This window comes from Lineus longissimus, chromosome 10, assembly GCF_910592395.1.
Source record: "Lineus longissimus chromosome 10, tnLinLong1.2, whole genome shotgun sequence".
Lineage (NCBI taxonomy): Eukaryota > Metazoa > Nemertea > Pilidiophora > Heteronemertea > Lineidae > Lineus > Lineus longissimus.
In genome coordinates, this window is record NC_088317.1 from 13,268,198 (window position 1) to 13,288,625 (window position 20,428).

Consider the following 20,428-nt stretch of genomic DNA (forward strand, 5'->3'; position numbering starts at 1 on the left):
TGGTAGATTCAGCGTGCCTGTCTGGGCATGGATGAATTCACGTGGAGACGGACAGATAGTGCGTATGAATGGGAGGTTTAACCAGAATCAGTATCTGCAAGTTCTTGCAGATCAGATGGACAACATTCATCATGCTTTTCCTGACAGACTTATTTATCAACAGGATAAAAGTCCAATACACACAGCTAGGCGTGTTGGACAGTGGCTTCGTGACCGGGAAATTGAAGTTTTGGACTGGCCTTCTAAAGGGGCTGACATGTCGCCAATTGAAAATGTTTGGTCAAAGGTTCAGAGAGATGTGGACTTTACAAATGTTACTAATCAGGATGAACTGTGGCTTGCTGTCGAGGAAAGTTGGAATCGTCTTCGTGAGGACCACGAGTATTGGGAGGGATTGGTTGTGTCACTTCCTGATAGAATGAGGGCTGTTATAGAATCTAGGGGTGACTGGACTAGGTTTTGAATAAACTGTTGTTGTATGGTGATAGTAAAGGTGGGGTAGAGACTAAGCACAGTAAAAAAACCCACTATAGTCTGGTTCAATCTAGAGGTGAACCATTGGAATGCCAGTGTGGAACAGTCAATTTTGACCACAATATTTTATTTGCGTGTTACCCTTATGAAATGAACTTCTGGCTGAGAATAGTCCATGGGCCAATGTTTATTATTGAGCAAGGTCATCCGATTCATTATGCCATAACATGTAACCTTAATTATGTCATTATTGCCACACTTTAACCACAAACTACATTTCCAATGGTCCACCTCTAGGTTGAACCAGACTATAAACAACTTTAAAAAAGCCCGTGTAGATTTCCCAAGTTTAGGCCATGAATTACACTGAAAATAAATGCCAAGTTACAAAATAATTTCTCTCCATTTTCCTTTGACAATAGCAGTTGTTATTCAATAAGACTATAATCTGATCAGCTTCTATTCAAGATGATCAATGAATGCAAAATAACCCATAAAAGGCCTCATTGGACCTTTGTTAATAGGGAAGTGGTGAAGCTTGAGGGGTCATCTCGGAGTGCTGTTCACTGAACACAGAAACAGAGTGCCAAAATCCCAACAAAGTTGCCATTTTCACGTTAAAAAATCAAATATTTTGAAAATTTTTGATGGTAATATCCATCTATGCAGTAACAAGAAGATGTTACAGGTGAAAATTTTCAGGAATTGCAGAGTTTAAGAAAATCTCAATTGGACCGGTAATCTTTGAACAACGACAAAACCGAAGTCCGCCCATTGATCAGAAAAATCATTTTGCCAAATGATGGACAAATGACCTAACTACCATGCATCAGAAATTGGTGAAAAAATATTGGGGAATAACGGAGTAATTTACAAATATCAGGTGGTTAATAACTTCTGACCGAGATTGTACATCGCCACTTGAAATAACTATATTTTTTCCTAATGACGCCGATGATTATTTTATGGTGAGAAAGCTGGCTCAGCGGAATATTGCCTAATAGTCAGGATTTTACGTTTTCCGTTGTTTCTTTCTTTAATTTTTGGACTTAGCAGCGGGCCTTTTTTATTTTCGGACAAGTGGAGCGTCGGAATAGCAGACCGTCGGACTAGCGGCTTCTAATCCCGCGCTATATACCTTGACGTTGGTATTCTCCACCGTCGTATAACGCGATATTAATATTGCGCCCAATATTACACCATACACCTACTTCTCTGGGTGACCCCCCCCCCCCCCCCCCCCCCCCCAGCTGCAGCGCCAAGTTATTTATACACCCCACTCGTTGTATGGGAATCATTCAGCTGGTCATAATATATGGGTCTTACCACGTTACATAAAGGTAATGCTGTTGCCATGGCGGTAATGTCCCACGTCACCTGATTTTGCAGTGGCTGAGTTCGAGAACTAATTTGATTCAGAATCTATCATTGACACCTCAATAGAGTTATTTTACTTCCAGTGACCAGAAACAAAAGAGAAAAGCGGCATATCATCCATTTTAATCTCACATTTCCATACGATACGATACCAAACACTGACATTTGCTCAGTCAGCATTCACGGTAGGTAACAACAGGAATTGATCCGTCCTCTTGATGCATGGCCGGTTTACTGATTACGTGCCTCGACTATGACATTTCATTATCATAAGACCTTTTGCGGCCTCTTGTTAGCCACGCGAAGGTTAGTGACAAGGCTAAAATATTTTTGGTTGAAACAGTTTTATTTCAAACTACATGCCATTAAAAATCTGTGGCCGCTTTCATTTTCGGTCCGGTCACACTCGGCGATTGCAAGTCCAAAAAAATAAATAAGTAGGTTTCATCACCGTCCATCCCGATTTTGACCTCCGCCCAGAAAAAAATAATATTTCATATTTTTGCAGACAAGTGTGTTTTTTGCCATCCCTGTTTACAATGTATCTCTGACCTGGGGGCACTTGAAACAATCTATTTACCCGGTATACTTCCGTCAATACTGATTATTGGTCGCTCAAAAGTATCTTGTGTTTTTCCCGATCTCTCCTTGTCTGCCATGTGCCTTTGGCCTTAAAATATAAAATATAATTTCCCCTCCGCTCCGATTTGTTTTCAAATCAGAGTGATGAAAAACGAAATATTCATTTTTATGGCCTAATGCAGCATATACGCTAAAAGTGGCAGAGAGATCATGTTTGAGTATTATGTTCGCTTCGGAGAATGGACAGGACCTGCCGGAGGTACACAAACCAACCGGCCATATTTTGACTGATACTGACTTGTTGGTTGCAAAAATTAAGTACGGTGCGACTGCTACTAACTTTCATAGACTCTTCAATTACAGTACAAGTTGCACTTTAAACGAAACAGTCTATAATTTGAATTGGGATTTATCATTTCTGGGATCGCACATTTGTCTACCAGCACAGAGTACCGTGACTAGTCTTTCAAAATACAGTTTTATGTAGGCACATAGGCGGGGTGAAGATTGATAATCCCGATACATGTATATCGATAGTAACATAAAAGGTTATACATTAAATATCTTAGTACACCAGTGGAGAACATACTTAGAATGTTGACGTGACTGACTTATTGATGCCGTTTTACGAGTAGGCACTAAAGGTCGATCTACTGGAATGAAGGAACCCTATTTGACGATCTGTCTTTTACATTTACTTGACAGTCGAACCAGTTTTGAAAGACTGGTCACAGTACTCTGTGCTGCTAGACAAATGTGCAAACCCAGGAATGATAAATCCCAATTTGATAAATTCAAAATCATAGATGCTACCATTGGAAAACACCGAGTGGTCTTGATGCCCACATCTTGACCCTCAGTATTGATATTGCTCCAGCTTCCAGACAACGGCGTCAATACCTTGAAGAAGAATACAGCTATACGCAGTCTATTTCCAATTGAAGTTGCTAGACTATTACGTACTCAAACATGGCATCACTGTACACACAACTGTAACAATTTAGCGGTGATGCCACTGACCATCGCTGTCGCTGGTACAGGGTTCAGAAATCTCGGCAGTGTCGGAGTGCCTAATCTGAGAGCAAAGAGCCCAAGAGCCACAGAGCCACGAGTCACAACGTAATATGTCATCGCTCTTCACCGCCTGTAGCATTTTTGGGTCTCATTCAAAAAACACATACTTTGCGTTGAAACTTATGCAGTGCCAAGAGATGATAAAAAGGGCAGACAAGCCATTTCTAATCCATTAGCAGCGCACTGGCCATGGAGGTGAGGTCTGTGTGATCGAAGAAATGGGTTAACCATATACCAGTATATGCTGTTACAATATATACCGTATACAGATAGTGTACACTGCATACGACAGAATCAGATACATTCGGGAGAGGCGGCTGTTATAAAACGCGGATTCCGCGGAAATCCTCGGAAAAATCACAAAGCCGCCAGTAAATACGCGCATAATATTGAATGATAATTATATTATGCAAATAACAACATAAATCATAAATCGGAGGCAAGAACTACCAGTTATCTGCACATTTCATCGGTCAGATTTTAATCCTCTGGAGCGCCATTCATGCCATTCCGATCGACTCTTCCCTCTATTTTTCTTGGTTCTTTCCCTAAGGCTGGGTTCACATAAAACTATACGGTATTCGGTATACTCTATTCGATATACGCTATTCGGTATTCGCTGTACGCTATACGGGCACGGCGACACATAGGGTAGCATGCGTGCGGTATTCGGTCTTTTGGCGCCGATCAGATGGACAGTTCAGACGAAGAAGATTTGGCTCTTCTCCTCTTAGCCGAGGATGAAGCTGACCAGGCACAAAGACCAAAGAAAGAAAGGCAGAATGGGTGCGGCAGCACTTTAAGATGAGACCTCTGTTGGGGGAGTACCACAATTTAAAAACCTCATGGATCATCCAGATGTTAATTAAAAGAATCATTTAGTTGATTAGTAATAAAAGATGTAATGAAGGCCTGTACTTAGAAATTGCAATAAAATGAGTAAAAATGAGTACTGTTGTTTCTAACTTATCCTGTAGTATGCAATAAATCGTTTAATAATTGTGATAGATAACATTAAAATGCACTGGTCAATTCTGAACAGGGTGGTATACGCTGCACGAAAATCGAACGCGCACGATTCCCACTATACTATACTATACTATACGCAGGTATACGACCTTTTCGAATAGTGCCCTCTTATGTGACCCGGTATTGTGAAATTTCCTTGTTCGATTTCAGGTACCCGCGTGCCCTGGCAAAACGTGCACCGAATACCCGAATAGTATAGTTCTATGTGAACCCAGCCTAACGGAACACATTGCGGGGCTGCTTTCAAGTGTGATTGATGCCCGGATTGATGTACGTTACGGTATATGCCTCCTTCAAATAAAAGTCGATGACGAACTGAATTCTGGCCTACGAATTTTTTTAGGACAATCTCCTTGCAGCTCGAACCTAACCAACCATATGCGACTGCATATTGGAGTCTATTTTAAGCAATCACAAAAACTTACTTCGCGGCCCGTCTAGAGTATAAGTTTATTTCAAACTACAAGGTGCTTGTGATTTACGGCGCATACAGCGCACCATATAACGGGGATTCCCAAAGACCTTGTCACCAGGAGTACTTCATGCGCACAACAATGCACACTACTAATATGAAAAACTCTCACCTACGGTTCAGGTAGCCACCCTGTAGCCAAGTTAGATTTTTCCGCGGATTTCCGCGGAATCCGCGTTTTATAACAGCCGCGGGAGAGGTGCATGGCAAACAGGCGCGCGATATACAGAAAGATGCCAATATATTTCTTCAGTGGTATGGGCGGAGGCTACGGAGGCAATACCACTGGAAGATCAGTACGGATGCCCGAGGACAACAGTCAGTCAAACGACCATGCCACGGTGTTTATTACTCTATTTATTCGTTTAAAGGTAACTTACTCGGACCCATGGTACCATCCGGAGACTTTGACATAACCAATAGAATCCAGCTTCCCCAAGGCTGTGGAGAACAAAACATTGCTGCGATGGGTCCACTTGTCTATGCCACCAACTACCTGAAAAAGACTGGGAAACTGACTGGAAGACTTGAGGATCAAGCATACGATTTTATCACAAAGGGATATCAAAGCCAACTTGCCTTCAAGAAGAAAGATGGGTCATTTGCTGCTTACAGTTCTTCACCTTCAAGTGCATGGTAACTATTGATATTTCATGATCATTAAGCTTCCCCAGCCGGGGAAGACCATTGATTTTACTCCAAACAGTCTATTAAATGGATTGGGATTTATTATTTCTGGGATTGGGCATATGTCCACCAACACCAATACCGGTACTGCCCCTATCAAATGATCTGCGACCCACGGTCAAAGTGGAACAAAAGTTCATCACCACGGCTCTTACAGTCCATAAGGTCGACTCCCGGTACAAAATAAGATAAAACTCCATGACAATGGTCGTAATCACTAAGAATTTCTAGGCCCGGTACACATTGATAGATAGCGCTAATTACCCCAGCAGTAAAATAGGCCTAGATAGTGACCCGGGTCGCTACGTAGCGCCCCGGGACAGATTGTTTGGAGATAGGTTTGTCCCGGGGCGCTACGTAGCGGCCCGGGACAGATTGTTTGGAGATAGCATTGTCCCGGGGCGCTACGTAGCGGCCCGGGAAGGGTTGGATGGAGTTGGCGTTATACCGGGCCGCTCCGTGATAGGTTGTCGGGAGATTGCGTTGTACCGGGGCGCTACGTAGCGGCCCGGGTAGGGTTGGATGAAGTTTGCATTATACCGGGCTGGACCGTGATATGTTGTTAGGAGGTTGCGTTATACCGGGTCACCCGGGTAGGGTTGAGTGGAGATGTGGTATACCCGGGACGGTTTGTTCGACAACGATGCTACCTGTGGTTGGAATAATTTCATTAATGATCACCTTGGTTTCTTTTGATGATTAGTTAGCCTAAGACCGCAGTGGGGTCTCTAAAATGCGCTACCGGTTTCAAGACAAATCATCCGAATTCCGTAAATATGATATCAAATCGTATGCAGACACAAGCTAGACTTCAGACATACATAATTCTGAAGCCTGGATAAAAGATACAATGTACATGTGCATGTAGTACATAATTCTGAAGCCTGGATAAAAGATACAATGTACATGTGCATGTAGTACATATATATTGGCCTGGCAAAGTCATGAAGTATAGGCCTTGCTTCAGAGATGTTATGGACATATTAGGTCATTGTCATATGTTCTTTCCTCCGTCTGGATTCTCTCTTGGGATGAGGCACTGCTCTTGATAGGTCTACTACATGCCATCTCAACCAGGATAGGTTTTACCAGGCCTACCCCCTCAGAGGAGACTATCTATGCAACTGCAATGACGAACAGGGACATCTTCTAGAAGGATTCTCCTTTGGGTTGGGGCACTCCGCCCTTGATAGGCCTACTGCATGCCATGTCATCCACGGTGTGGGTTCTACCAGGCCTGCCCCCATAGAGGAGACTATCTATGCAACTGCAATGACGAACATGGACATCTTCTAGAAGGATTCTCCTTTGGCCTGCCCCCTCAGAGGAGACTACCCCTGTAACTGTAATATCGACCAGGGACATCTTCTACAAGGATTCTCCTTTGGGTTGGGGCACTCCGCCCTTGATAGGCCTACGTCTGTTACGGATCAACTCTGAAACAGTTTCAACTCTGAAAGACACCAACTCAACTTTGAAACTGCATCTCTGAAAGTATGAAAGCCTATGACCGCAGTGGGTTCTCTAAAATGCGCTACCGGTTTCACGACAAATCAACCGAATTTCGTAAATATGATATCAGATCGCATGCAGACACAAGCTAGACTTCAGATAAACATAATTCTGAAGCCTGGATAAGATAAAAGATACAATGTACATGTGCATGTAGTACAAATATATTGGCCTGGCAAAGTCATGAAGTAATAGGCCTCGTTTCAGAGATGTTATGGACATATTTATTAGGTCCTTGTCATCTGTTCTTTCTTCCGTCCGTTTCATATTTTCTTATTGATTTTGAAACCTTTTGTCCTTATATGTTAATGTTTTTGGAACAAAGAGATTGATACCCTGTTCACGGATGTGTAACAGCGCACTACTCCATGACCTGTGTAGGCCTACTACTGTACGTGCATGCGTGTGTGCACATACAGTCTGTTGATGTACACACACGCTGTGTATGCCCTATTCCAAATTGACTCCTTCCCGCGCTCGTCACCAAGGTAACCCCAATTAGACATAAGGAAGTCCAGGCTTCATTCGTAGATGTTCTTATCAAAATTGCCGAGCACTACCGAAGTTGGATGGGATATAGCAATGCAGCAGGCGGGTGGGAGAGGGGGGGGGGGGGGGCTCTTATAAATAGGCTAGGCCTAGAGATAGGTTGTGTCGTGACATGTCCTCGGCGACTGTTGTCTCATCTTTAGGCCTACTCTTGGAATAAGACACCAGCTGGGTGAAACACTAGGCCTACACCCCCTGCCTTATGAAGTATATAGGCCTAAAGGTTGTGACAATCCTCACTGTTAATTGTCTCATCTCTCCGAACTATGGGTTGTGACTTGTCTCCAGCGACTATCTTGATAGGCTAGGCTACTAGAGGACACCAAATTTGGTCCTGCCTAATATTATTAACATCATTATCCGCATCATCATCATCATCATCTTTCGGTAGGCCTAAATGGTAGGGCGCAGTTTGCGCGTTATTAACCATGAAGTAGTTGCTCATTACGCAGACGGTGCACAGACGTTTATAAAATCTTGGTCGGTGCGACGGTCAGGGTCTCTATAGAACCATATTGCAGAATACAATAGGGCCGGACACTTTTTCCAGGGGGGACACTTTTTACTTTTACACCGGATCCACAGGGCTAAATCAGAGTCATTCTAAACAACTGTTTAGAATGACTCTGGCTAAATGAATCAGATACAGTACCGGGATTATTATCAATTTGGTTTATTATTTGGTTTATTATTTTGTATCTCACAGAGATATTAAACACCAAGTGTTTTCTTATAGTAAAGCATAGTACAATTCAATTTATTTCATCTTGTTAATGCCCATGGGGCTGTTACAGATATATCATGAAGCATAGGCCTATGAGGAGAGACGAAATAATGTTCAGTAGGGGCCCATGTAGGCCTATACCCTATAGCCAGGTAGGCCTATAGCACAGGACGCCAACACACGACCCCCAATAAGCAACCCAGTTCCTCACCCCGACCGCTTAATAAACGCGTGGGGATTACATAAAAGGCCTGAATTCACCCATGTGTATGCCACGCGATTGTGTTGTAGTAATTAAGATTGGATATAGGCCTAATTATTGTGTTTGTTGGAACCAGCTTGCCTTGAACCAAGCAGCGTGTATTTTTATATGCTCTTTTGCCCTTTTGGGCTACCATCTTGGACAGGTTTAGGCATGCACTGTAGTGTATAAAAGATGACTTTAATGGAGTTTTTCTGTAGAAATACTGATGATTGTTTGCACCTCTTTTATGCTTCAGCCCAGATACAAAATCTTCTGAAAATAGCATTTTAGTGTTCTGCTTATAACATAACTTTGTATGACTGTGATAAGATTAAGTTTTCACCAAATGAAAGACAAATAAATGACATTTAAGGCCCTACTTGTTATTCGTTGTGAAGATGATTCGTCATTCAAAAATGTCATGCTCATACATAATGTGGTATGAAAGATTGGTGTCCTATTGTACCAAAATGAAACAGATAGTCGCAAAGGACATGTAAACCCTTGATAAAAGGCAGGGCAAGGTGTCGTGTTCTATATACTAAGATGAGACCACAGACTCGCAAAGGACATATAATATCATAGACAGAACCAAGGTGTCCTGTTGCACCACGATGACACAGTAGTCGCAAAGCTAGGGCATGTCACAACCTTTAATATCACAGCCAGAACCAATGTGTCCTGTGGGAGGGGGTAGGCCTACCAAGATGAGACAGATAGTCGCAAAGGGCAGCCACAACCTATAATATCCATAGACAGGACCAATGTGTCATGCTGTACCAAGATGAGACAGATAGTCGCAAAGGGCAGCCACAACCTATAATATCATAGACAGAACCAATGTGTCCTGTGGGGGGGGGGGGGGGGCTAGGCGTACCAAGATGAGACAGATAGTCGCAAAGGACAGTCACAACCTATAATATCCATAGACAGGACCAATGTGTCCTGTGGGGAGGGGGGGGGGGGGGCTAGGCCTACCAAGATGAGACAGATAGTCGCAAAGGGCATGTCACAACCTATGATATCATAGACAGAACCAATGTGTCCTGTGGGGGGGGGGGGGGGGCTAGGCCTACCAAGATGAGACAGATCGCAAAGAACAACATACTGCTGCTGTGCTGCTGACAGTGTCCTACATAGGCAAGACCAAGGTGTCCTTACTAAGATGCAGATAGTCGTAAAAAGGGCAGTCACAACCGACCTACTGGAGCGAATTCAACGAAGAGCAGCGCGATTTTTTTTGTCACCAATGAATACAGAGACCGAAGACCAGGATCTGTCACCCGCCAACTCCAAACCCTACAGTGGGATACACTCAAAGAGAGGAGAAGGAAGGCATCACTACAGTGCTTTACAATATCCGGCACAGCCTCGTGGACTTCGTCGCCCCAGACTCCATCACCATGGGCGACCCGAGGACCCGAGGCCTGGACAGATACCACCCAGCAAGAGGCATCATCCTTCTTCCACAGAACGATCAGAAGCTGGAACACCCTCCCAGAAGCGACAACATCTGCCAAGACCCCTAGCCTCCAGCTCCGCGTAGACCACAACTATTTTAACCACCATATTTTATCGTTTTAATCGCACCGACCAAGATTTTATAAACGTCTGTGCACCGTCTGCGTAATGAGCAACTACTTCATGGTTAATAACGCGCAAACTGCGCCCTACCATTTAGGCCTACCGGAAGATGATGATGATGCGGATAATGATGTTAATAATATTAGGCAGGACCAAATTTGGTGTCCTCTAGTAGCCTAGCCTATCAGGATAGTCGCTGGAGACACGTCACAACCCATAGTTCGGAGAGATGAGACAATTAACAGTGAGGATTGTCACAACATTTAGGCCTATATACTTCATAAGGCAGGGGGTGTAGGCCTCGTGTTTCACCCAGCTGGGGTCTTATTCCAAGAGTAGGCCTAAAGATGAGACAACAGTCGCCGAGGACATGTCACGACACAACCTATCTCTAGGCCTAGCCTATTTATAAGAGTCCCCCCCCCCTCTCCCACCCGCCTGCTGCATTGCTATATCCCATCCAACTTCGGTAGTGCTCGGCAATTTTGATAAGAACATCTACGAATGAAGCCTGGACTTCCTTATGTCTAATTGGGGTTGCCTTGGTGACGAGCGCGGGAAGGAGTCAATTTGGAATAGGGCATACACAGCGTGTGTGTACATCAACAGTCTGTATGTGCACACACGCATGCACGTACAGTAGTAGGCCTACACAAGTCATGGAGTAATGCGCTGTTACACATCCGTGAACAGGGTATCAATCTCTTTGTTCCAAAAACATTAACATATAAGGACGAAAGGTTTCAAAATCAATAAGAAAATATGAAACGAACGGAAGAATGAACAGATGACAAGGACCTAATAAATATGTCCATAACATCTCTGAAACGAGGCCTATTTTTTCATGACTTTGCCAGGCCAATATATTTGTACTACATGCACATGTGCACTCATGGTCAAAAGTTTATGGACACCAGATTTTGCACATTTTCTCAAAAACGGCTAATCCTTTTTTACCCAAATTTTCACCAATGTTGGAGAATCTTCTTGGCTATCGAATGATATCATAGTTGATATCAGGACCAATTGCATAACAAAGTTATTACATACTTTTGAGGGGCATCTATTTTTCACTTTTTGGTTGATGGATTTTTTAAATCGAAGTATAAATCTTGCATCATACAGATAACAATGCTAAGACTTTCTGTGAAGAAAGTATTTGAAAATATCATTTACTTTTCATGATATATCAAAATATCAAAATTTTTATTTATCCATATTCTGAAAATTTTGAGATTTTTCTGATTTTTCGATATATCCTAGTAGTACCCATGTCCCCTGAATGAATGGTGATTTTTTTCTGATTTTCAACTAAAGGAACATCTTGAAATTATAATATGAACATTTTCATACTACCAAGTATCCACCTTTTCTCAGCAATATTTGTTGCTAGCTGTGCTAAATTGGTGCCATTCATTATTTGGGTATGACTTCTCAATGATACAGTTGCAAAAAACCCAAAAATATCAAATTATCAAAATATCAAAATATCAAAATATCAAAATTTTGATATTTCGATATATCTCAAAACCGAAATGAGATTTATCCAATTTTTTTCACAGAAAGTCTTAGCAATGTGCAAGATATAATGTAGGGTAAATTTGGTTTTGAAAAATTGATTAACAAAAAGGTAAAAAAAGATGCCTCTCAAAATGATGTAATAACTTTGTTATGCAATTGGTCCTGATATCAACTATCACGTCATTCGATAGCCAAGAAGATTCTCCACCATTGGTGAAAATTTCGGTTCAATAGGATTAGCCGTTTTTGAGAAAATGTGCAAAAACTGGTGTCCATAAACTTTTGAACATGATTGTACATTGTATCTTTTATCCAGGCTTCAGAATTATGTTTGTCTGAAGTCTAGCTTGTGTCTGCATGCGATTTGATATCATATTTACGAAATTCGGTTGATTTGTCGTGAAACCGGTAGCGCATTTTAGAGAACCCACTGCGGTCATAGGCTTTCATACTTTCAGAGATGCAGTTTCAAAGTTGAGTTGGTGTCTTTCAGAGTTGAAACTGTTTCAGAGTTGATCCGTAACAGACGTAGGCCTATCAAGGGCGGAGTGCCCCAACCCAAAGGAGAATCCTTGTAGAAGATGTCCCTGGTCGATATTACAGTTACAGGGATAGTCTCCTCTGAGGGGGCAGGCCAAAGGAGAATCCTTCTAGAAGATGTCCATGTTCGTCATTGCAGTTGCATAGATAGTCTCCTCTATGGGGGCAGGCCTGGTAGAACCCACACCGTGGATGACATGGCATGCAGTAGGCCTATCAAGGGCGGAGTGCCCCAACCCAAAGGAGAATCCTTCTAGAAGATGTCCCTGTTCGTCATTGCAGTTGCATAGATAGTCTCCTCTGAGGGGGTAGGCCTGGTAAAACCTATCCTGGTTGAGATGGCATGTAGTAGACCTATCAAGAGCAGTGCCTCATCCCAAGAGAGAATCCAGACGGAGGAAAGAACATATGACAATGACCTAATATGTCCATAACATCTCTGAAGCAAGGCCTATACTTCATGACTTTGCCAGGCCAATACATGTATATATGTACTACATGCACATGTACATTGTATCTTTTATCCAGGCTACAGAATTATGTATGTCTGAAGTCTAGCTTGTGTCTGCATGCGATTTGATATCATATTTACGGAATTCGGATGATTTGTCGTGAAACCGGTTGCGCATTTTAGAGACCCCACTGCGGTCTTAGGCTAACTAATCATCAAAAGAAACCAAGGTGATCATTAATAAAATTATTCCAACCACAGGTAGCATCGTTGTCGAACAAACCGTCCCGGGTATACCACAATCTCCACTCAACCCTACCCGGGTGACCCGGTATAACGCAACCTCCTAACAACATATCACGGACCAGCCCGGTATAATGCAAACTTCATCCAACCCTACCCGGGCCGCTACGTAGCGCCCCGGTACAACGCAATCTCCCGACAACCTATCACGGAGCGGCCCGGTATAACGCCAACTCCATCCAACCCTTCCCGGGCCGCTACGTAGCGCCCCGGGACAATGCTGTCTCCAAACAATCTGTCCCGGGCCGCTACGTAGCGCCCCGGGACAAACCTATCTCCAAACAATCTGTCCCGGGGCGCTACGTAGCGACCCGGGTCACTATCTAGGCCTATTTTACTGCTGGGGTAATTAGCGCTATCTATCAATGTGCACCGGGCCTAGAAATTCTTAGTGATTACGACCATTGTCATGGAGTTTTATCTTATTTTGTACCGGGAGTCGACCTTATGGACTGTAAGAGCCGTGGTGATGAACTTTTGTTCCACTTTGACCGTGGGTCGCAGATCATTTGATAGGGGCAGTACCGGTATTGGTGTTGGTAGACATATGCCCAATCCCAGAAATAATAAATCCCAATCCATTTAATAGACTGTTTCCACTAAAAATATTTCTTCTTCTTATCTACATGTATTAATACTAGAACTTTATATCTACCTCCTCAGTCTTTAACCGCTTCATGGAATCTCCTAATTTTTCATATGTGCATGTAGATTTTACCCTTGAAGCCAATCAGATATGTCTCCGATCCATATTTTCAGCGCAAAATGTGTTTTTTCGTGTGTTTTTTTTCGTATGAATAGCTGGCCTGGATAAGGGTTGTCTGTAGCCTGGATTTTTTATCGCACTGTCGTTATGCCGTCTGTACAATACGGTGTACATTGTGCCTGCACTTCATACACTCTGTACCGTCACACGTGTTTGTCATTCGGGCCGTCAAAAATGGATCCGGATGGGGATGCCAGCTGTATGTATGGATGTATGCGTATGACCCCTAAACACACAGTAGGCCTAAACACAGTCCCCTTCCCCTTAAAGGGCATCCTGACATTGAATATCAGGCCATTTTACCTGATAAATATACATGTACGTTAGGAGAAGCCGTGTTGTAGGCTCTGTTTGCAAGAGGATGCTTAAAGGGGGACTAAAGGCAGGAGCAGGGGAGTTAAATTGGCCCTATTCAGGTGACGCTATGGGCACTGGGTCATGTTTGATTTGCAGTTAATATATTCCCCGTACAGGCGTGAATAGTTTTGATGTACTGTGAGATGGGAGAGACCCCTATTGGCGACATTGTGTAACTTCATCTTGCCTGCCTAGCTGCTGCCTATAGAGCCCCTTTAAAGGTTTAAGCCCCTAACTGCATATATTATTTGTTAAATGACTACATCAATTTCACCCAAGTTCCTACCTTTAAGAATCCCTTTTCAAATCACCGGGAAAAACCATAGTCGAACTGCGCACGTGCGTTTGTTTACAGTTTCATTTCCCGCGAAATCTCAAAGATCACATGACAGTTGGACCGTGTGGATGGCGCAGTGATAGAAAATTACGTACGCCTTTCTGTCCTGTAAAAAAAGGTGATTGTTGCCCTTGGCTCTTGGCTCTTAGTTTAGGGTATCCCTCTTTGGCTCACCGTAAGGGGAGTCTATACGATAGCGCTGTGTCCGTTGGCGGCGGCGGCGGCGGCGTCGTCGTCGTCGTCGTCGTCGTCCGTCGTATCCTGTTTCAGAAACAGTGGCACGTTTCTTAACCGCTAGGGCTATGAACTTGAAACTTTGTACACAGCACCCCCTAGGTCAGTTGACCTCTGACACTGAATTTCGGTCCGATGTGATTCTCAACTTGGCCACCAGGGGGCCAAATGTCGATATCTAAAAAGTGTGATATCTCGCTTATTAGTGACTTGTTTTCGATGAAACTTTTGTTGTAGGTACTCATAGCAAATATACATCTTATATAATACGGGTTTTTAATTTGACCTACTATTCAAGGTCACAGAGGTCATATGGCGTAAATTGGCCGTTAGAGTGTAAACTATGGTATGTTTCTTAACCACTAAAGCTTTGAACTTGAAAATTGGTACATATAACCCCCTATATCACATAACCTCTGGTGCTGAATTTCAGTTTGATCTGATTCTCAACTTTGCCATCAGGGGGCCAAAAGTGGAAATCTAAAAAGTGTGATATCTCGCTTATAAGTGACTTGTTTTTGATAAGATTTTTATGGTAGGTACTCTTAGGAAGAAAACAACATCACATTTCTTACGGGTTTTCAATTTGACGTACTTTTCAAGGTCACAGAGGTCATATGGAGTAAATTGGCCGTTATAGTGTAAACTATGACACGTTTCTTAACCAGTAAAGCTATGAACTTGAAATTTGATACACATGACTCCCTACGTCATGTAACCTCGGACACCGAATTTCGATCTGATCTGGTACTTAACTCGGCCACCAGGAGGCCAAAACTAAAATAGGTAAAAAGTGCAATATTGGCTCATTGTCTATAGTGACCATTAAAGTTGCATGGGTTTTTTAACCTCATTTTGCGATAACCTCGTTTGTCCATAAGGGCTGACCGATTCGGGCGCAATCGGCATCATTGGCTGTGTTTGGCATCATAGGTGTGTCTCGTGAAGTGATTTTGGACAACAAACCATCGTATATATCTGTTTTTTTCGTTTTTCCATGTAATTTTGCCACGCCCCTTTTCTAGGGTGTTATTCATATTGATTTATTATGGTCATATGTACGTACATTCGTACAAGGGGACGAGCTTACTATGTTCGAACAAATCGAGTACATTCGCAAAATGTTGATTTTTTGGACGCGTGTGAGTAGTGCAAATCGGCCACAAACAATTTATTCCATTTGATTCCATTTGATTCCATCGACAAATATTTAAAGAAAAGAACGAATATCGTGCCAGTTCGATAGTTTCAGGTTTGATTAGTAAGGTTTGATCCGGGGGTGTGATAATGATATGCTACATTAGCCGATAATCAACCTGGGATCGATGAAGTATTGCAGGTGTATGACTGTATGCAACTAAGCTTATGGTGAGCATTCGGAACGAGGTAATCACCGTAATTCCCGTCATCCATTAATGTTTACAGCGTTCACTGCTTGCTTTCCGTACAAAATCAGTAAGTTTTCAGATGTCGAGGTGATGGAAATACTCATCGAAGTGTCAATTAGTTGTCTGTGAATCGCTGGCAGCATTGGTATGACCTGGTTTGGGTGACACTGACTGACAGAGTTGCACTTGCAGCCTGATGCGGATGGCCGGTGAATTCTGAAGTCAACGTATACGTATAGGCCGGATATCCTAAACAGCGTCCACCAGCGTCCACCAGGTTTCAAAGTTATCAAAATTATATTTTCTTGACATAAATCAATAATATTATCAGTGCAGTGCCCTAGTAAGCGCGCAGCGCCTTTAGGTTGGGGGGAAACCCCCCAAACCCCCTGGTTGGGACCCTGCTATAGTTCCTTCCGCCAATGTTTTGTTTTGATAGACAGTTTTCTCCGTGTATCGCATTAGCAGTAACTCAACTCCATCGTCATAATAGCCGGCAAAGAAATGGAAAATGTCCCCCCCCCCCGAAAGGTGTCCAGACTATCGTAGTCTGGGACTCTGGCAGATTATAATGTAAAGTGCAAGCTCTATTGAACTCGCGCAACTGTCGCCATGGAGAGCCATGGTCGTACCTGGGCAACCAATTCAAGGGGTCAGGGATCAGGTTTTTCCCCACCAACATGTTGCCGATGGTTAATGCATAAAAAATTGGTTGGAAAGGGTTTTTGCAGGCCAAGAGACTGGAAGACACTTGACTCTTGAGGAACACCAGACTGATGAACAAAGAACCTGAGGAACATAGAACCCTCTTCATGTCTGGGAGCATAAAAAGCCTGCTAGCGAATATTGATTATTCTTTAGAAAAAACCAGAAGATCTGCAAAACCAATGGTACCCCATAAAAACATACATTTCTCCTTAAGGTGTCTTCGGATCCCACCACGGCCCGTGTGGAATTCGTTCAAAAGGTTTATTGAAATCTCAAAATAAATTTTTTTTTTCTCGAACGCCTGCCCGTCTTTTGCTTCATTATTTCGGGATTATATCCATTTTAAGCATCTTTTGGATACTGTTACTAAAGTATCAAAAATCAAAACACATATGTCGGGGGTTAAACCCCCAGAAATTGAAGTTTGATTAAAAAACAGTGAGAATAATCGTGTGGTTCTCTCTCGGAGCTCAGAATAGTCGAGTTGCTACTTTCGCGCGTTTATCTCTTCTGGCGGCCATTTTAAGTCAAATTTAAGCCATTTGAAACGAATCCATGGACTTGAGAAACATTGTTTACATTGGATGACGTCGTATGCACGTTAACCATAGTAGCGCTTTCTTTTCTGCTGCGCGCTTATAATCTGTGCCTCTTAATGATTCAGCGATATCTAGAAATCATCACTTGCGTGTTTCCAGGGAATGTGAAGATTTTTTTCATATTTTTGCATTTTTCTCCAAATATAGGGTTTAAAATGTGCCTTAGCCTGATTATACTTCTAACCTCTTCAATTAGTACTCGCATTTTAGTCTGGTGGTCTGCCATCTTGGATTCAGTAAGTGAACCAATTGGTCCAGTCCCTGTTGACAACATTATAGCAATCATTTCTCACAGTGAGCCATTATCGCCGAAGGGCTTGTCTCGTTTATCAGTGACTTGTTTTTGATGATATTCTTATGGTACTTACTCCAAGCAACGATACATCACATGTCATACCGACTTTGGTTTGACCTATATACTATACATGTACAATGTTTCTTAATCTGGATGAATTCCAAAGCACCAAATATCTATACGGTGAGCACAATGGCCCCTGGCCGTTTTATTTACAAGCTACTTGGACTGAGTACTAGCGTACTGCATGTGGTACACCACAGGTGGGCACGAATCACTTTCAACACTGACACTAGGGCAGTGAAGCCCAAAGCATGAATATCTAGTTAATCTATAGATGTTACGCTATGAATAGTTCATTTATCACTTGCATTCGACTGCCAACTATTTTGTTATCCATATGTAAAATTGGAAATGAAATTCGGTTCGCGTACATTGAATAAAACATGGCTTCTGATTTAGTGTCGGCATATTCCGATAGAGGGAACATTCCTCGCTATTTCTACGGTGACCGGGATGTCTAATGAAAGTTTGTTGCTTGGCATTCTGCTCATTTGCGCTCCTGGTGACGAGATAGGAATAATTCATTCCTACAAATGTCAACCCAGCCACCTGTCGATACTGTTCGACGAGACACCAGAGATCTGCCGAAGAAGAAAGCGGCCATGATGTTTTCCTTGGAGCGAGTGCCGTTTATCTTCTTTTAAATCCCGACTTGGAACCCAAACGGATAGCAGTCTTTCAATGAAATTTGACACAAAATCGCAATATCCTTTTTATCATTGATTACGTAATTTGCATGTTTATTGCTAATTTGGGCCAAATTTTGACAAAGAATCGTTTCAGGAAAACTCCTGCATACCGCTTGGTAGAGAGCACTGAAACTTTTAGGGACGATAGTTGATATGTTGTGATATGCTCAGATTGTATCTTGATTAAAATGCCTGAGCTTTATCATGGCTTTTAGCAAATTGCCCGAGAGAGCTGTGAGGTGAAAGGAAACTTACCATGACCAGACTCTTTATTTGAAAGATTCTGCCCATTAAAAGTGTAGATTTTTTTAAATCAACCATTAGTTTATCAGATATAAAAGGAAAATAATGTCAAGCTCAACTTTTCTCAGGGGGGTAGGGGTAGGCAGCAAAGAGTACATTTAGATTAATTTATCACGGATTCTCCATTTTATCCCTTAAATCCAGGTTGACCGCTTTTGTTGCCAAAGTGTTCTGCCAAGCCGCCAGCATTAGAAGCATGGGGGAAATGCTCCCTAAGCACGTGGAGGAAGCCGTCAACTGGCTCTTCAAAAACGCTTGGGAGAGTGAAAGCGGGAGATTCTTCGAAAAATACCATATCAGGTACCCATATACGTTGGTAAGTAAAAGAATAGGGATGACTTTTGAGTCTCCTCGATCGGTTATAGCCCGAACCCAACGCTTACATGGCTTTCGTTTATCCTGGATTCCGCAGCAATAAGAGTTCAAGAAGCATTGCCCTCCCTGAATGGGAGACTTGCCCATCACAGGGCTTCACTTCAAATCAGTACTGGCACCCATGTTTACCTCATGGTGAAGGGAAGCACATTGGGTGAAGTTTCATACTCAAGGATAGATAAATCGCACATGTACTTATACCTACTGCATAAGTGTCATGAGTGTAGGTCCTTTTAGTGGCGCTAACATTAATTGATCAATCATGAATGTAATATCAATCAAAATTTTGAGGGAAAATCGCAGGCTCTTTACACACCAAAACTCATAAAAAAATCTTCTATGAGTGTAAGCATGTTAGAAAGTAACTAGTTTAGCATGTTCTATAGAAATATGGTAACAAAAAACCGACTGATCACCGAATCTCTTAATAATTGAAATCTGTGCGATGGACCACCAATTTTGGAGCGTCGGGGCATAATAATGATAATAGCACCAAGAAAGTGATGGTGTACTGGCCAGTGAGCAAATGTGTCACATCCACTCCTGAAAAAAGTGGGTTAATTTTCCTTTTTCGTTCACCCGTAGGGAAGTCTATATAATACCGCAGTGTCCGTCGTCCGTCGTCTGTATCCTGTTTCAAAAACAGTGGCACGTTTCTTAACCAAAAGGACTATGAACTTGAAACTTTGTACACATGACCTTTTTACCAACATGTTACCAACATTTTTAGCGCTGTCGAATCCTGCCCGTATAATTATAACGTACCCCTATCAATTTTGCGTCATCATCAGTTTGTGTAGTTTAGCATTGAACGACAATTAGTGGCACCGCAAAAGTATACGGAAAAATGCAAGAACTACATTGTATATTCAATGCGGGACGCTTTACGTATGATATGGAACAATTTAACTTGCATTTGCAGCTAAATAGAGACTTTTATCATCTTTCCATCTCTACATCTACATCATGATTTGAGAAGTACTAAAATACGTGAAGTTTTTATAGATATTAGAGGCGTTTTCATTGCGTGAGTTATCTCGAGCTGTTCACAAATTGCACACGGATAACTTAAGTTACCGATGTTGAAGCTCATTTTATGTCCGACTTACAGTACGTATCAATTACCCGTATGCGCCATTCGTATTTTTTATACGGATAAGTGATAGGTTTTGACGGTGCTGGAAGTCACTA

The 20,428-nt window shown here is 42.5% G+C and overlaps 1 protein-coding gene across 2 annotated transcripts in view; it reads left to right on the plus strand.

The window, feature by feature from the left end:
* The window catches only part of LOC135494802 (A.superbus venom factor 1-like), a 190,526-nt gene that overhangs the window by 57,543 nt on the left and 112,555 nt on the right, over positions 1-20,428 (plus strand). For both annotated transcript variants that reach the window (XM_064783090.1, XM_064783091.1), the window contains exons 22-24: positions 1,935-2,036; positions 5,380-5,644; positions 19,007-19,178. In XM_064783090.1, coding sequence (XP_064639160.1) covers positions 1,935-2,036; positions 5,380-5,644; positions 19,007-19,178 — 539 coding nt within the window. The remainder of the gene's footprint in view (positions 1-1,934; positions 2,037-5,379; positions 5,645-19,006; positions 19,179-20,428) is intronic.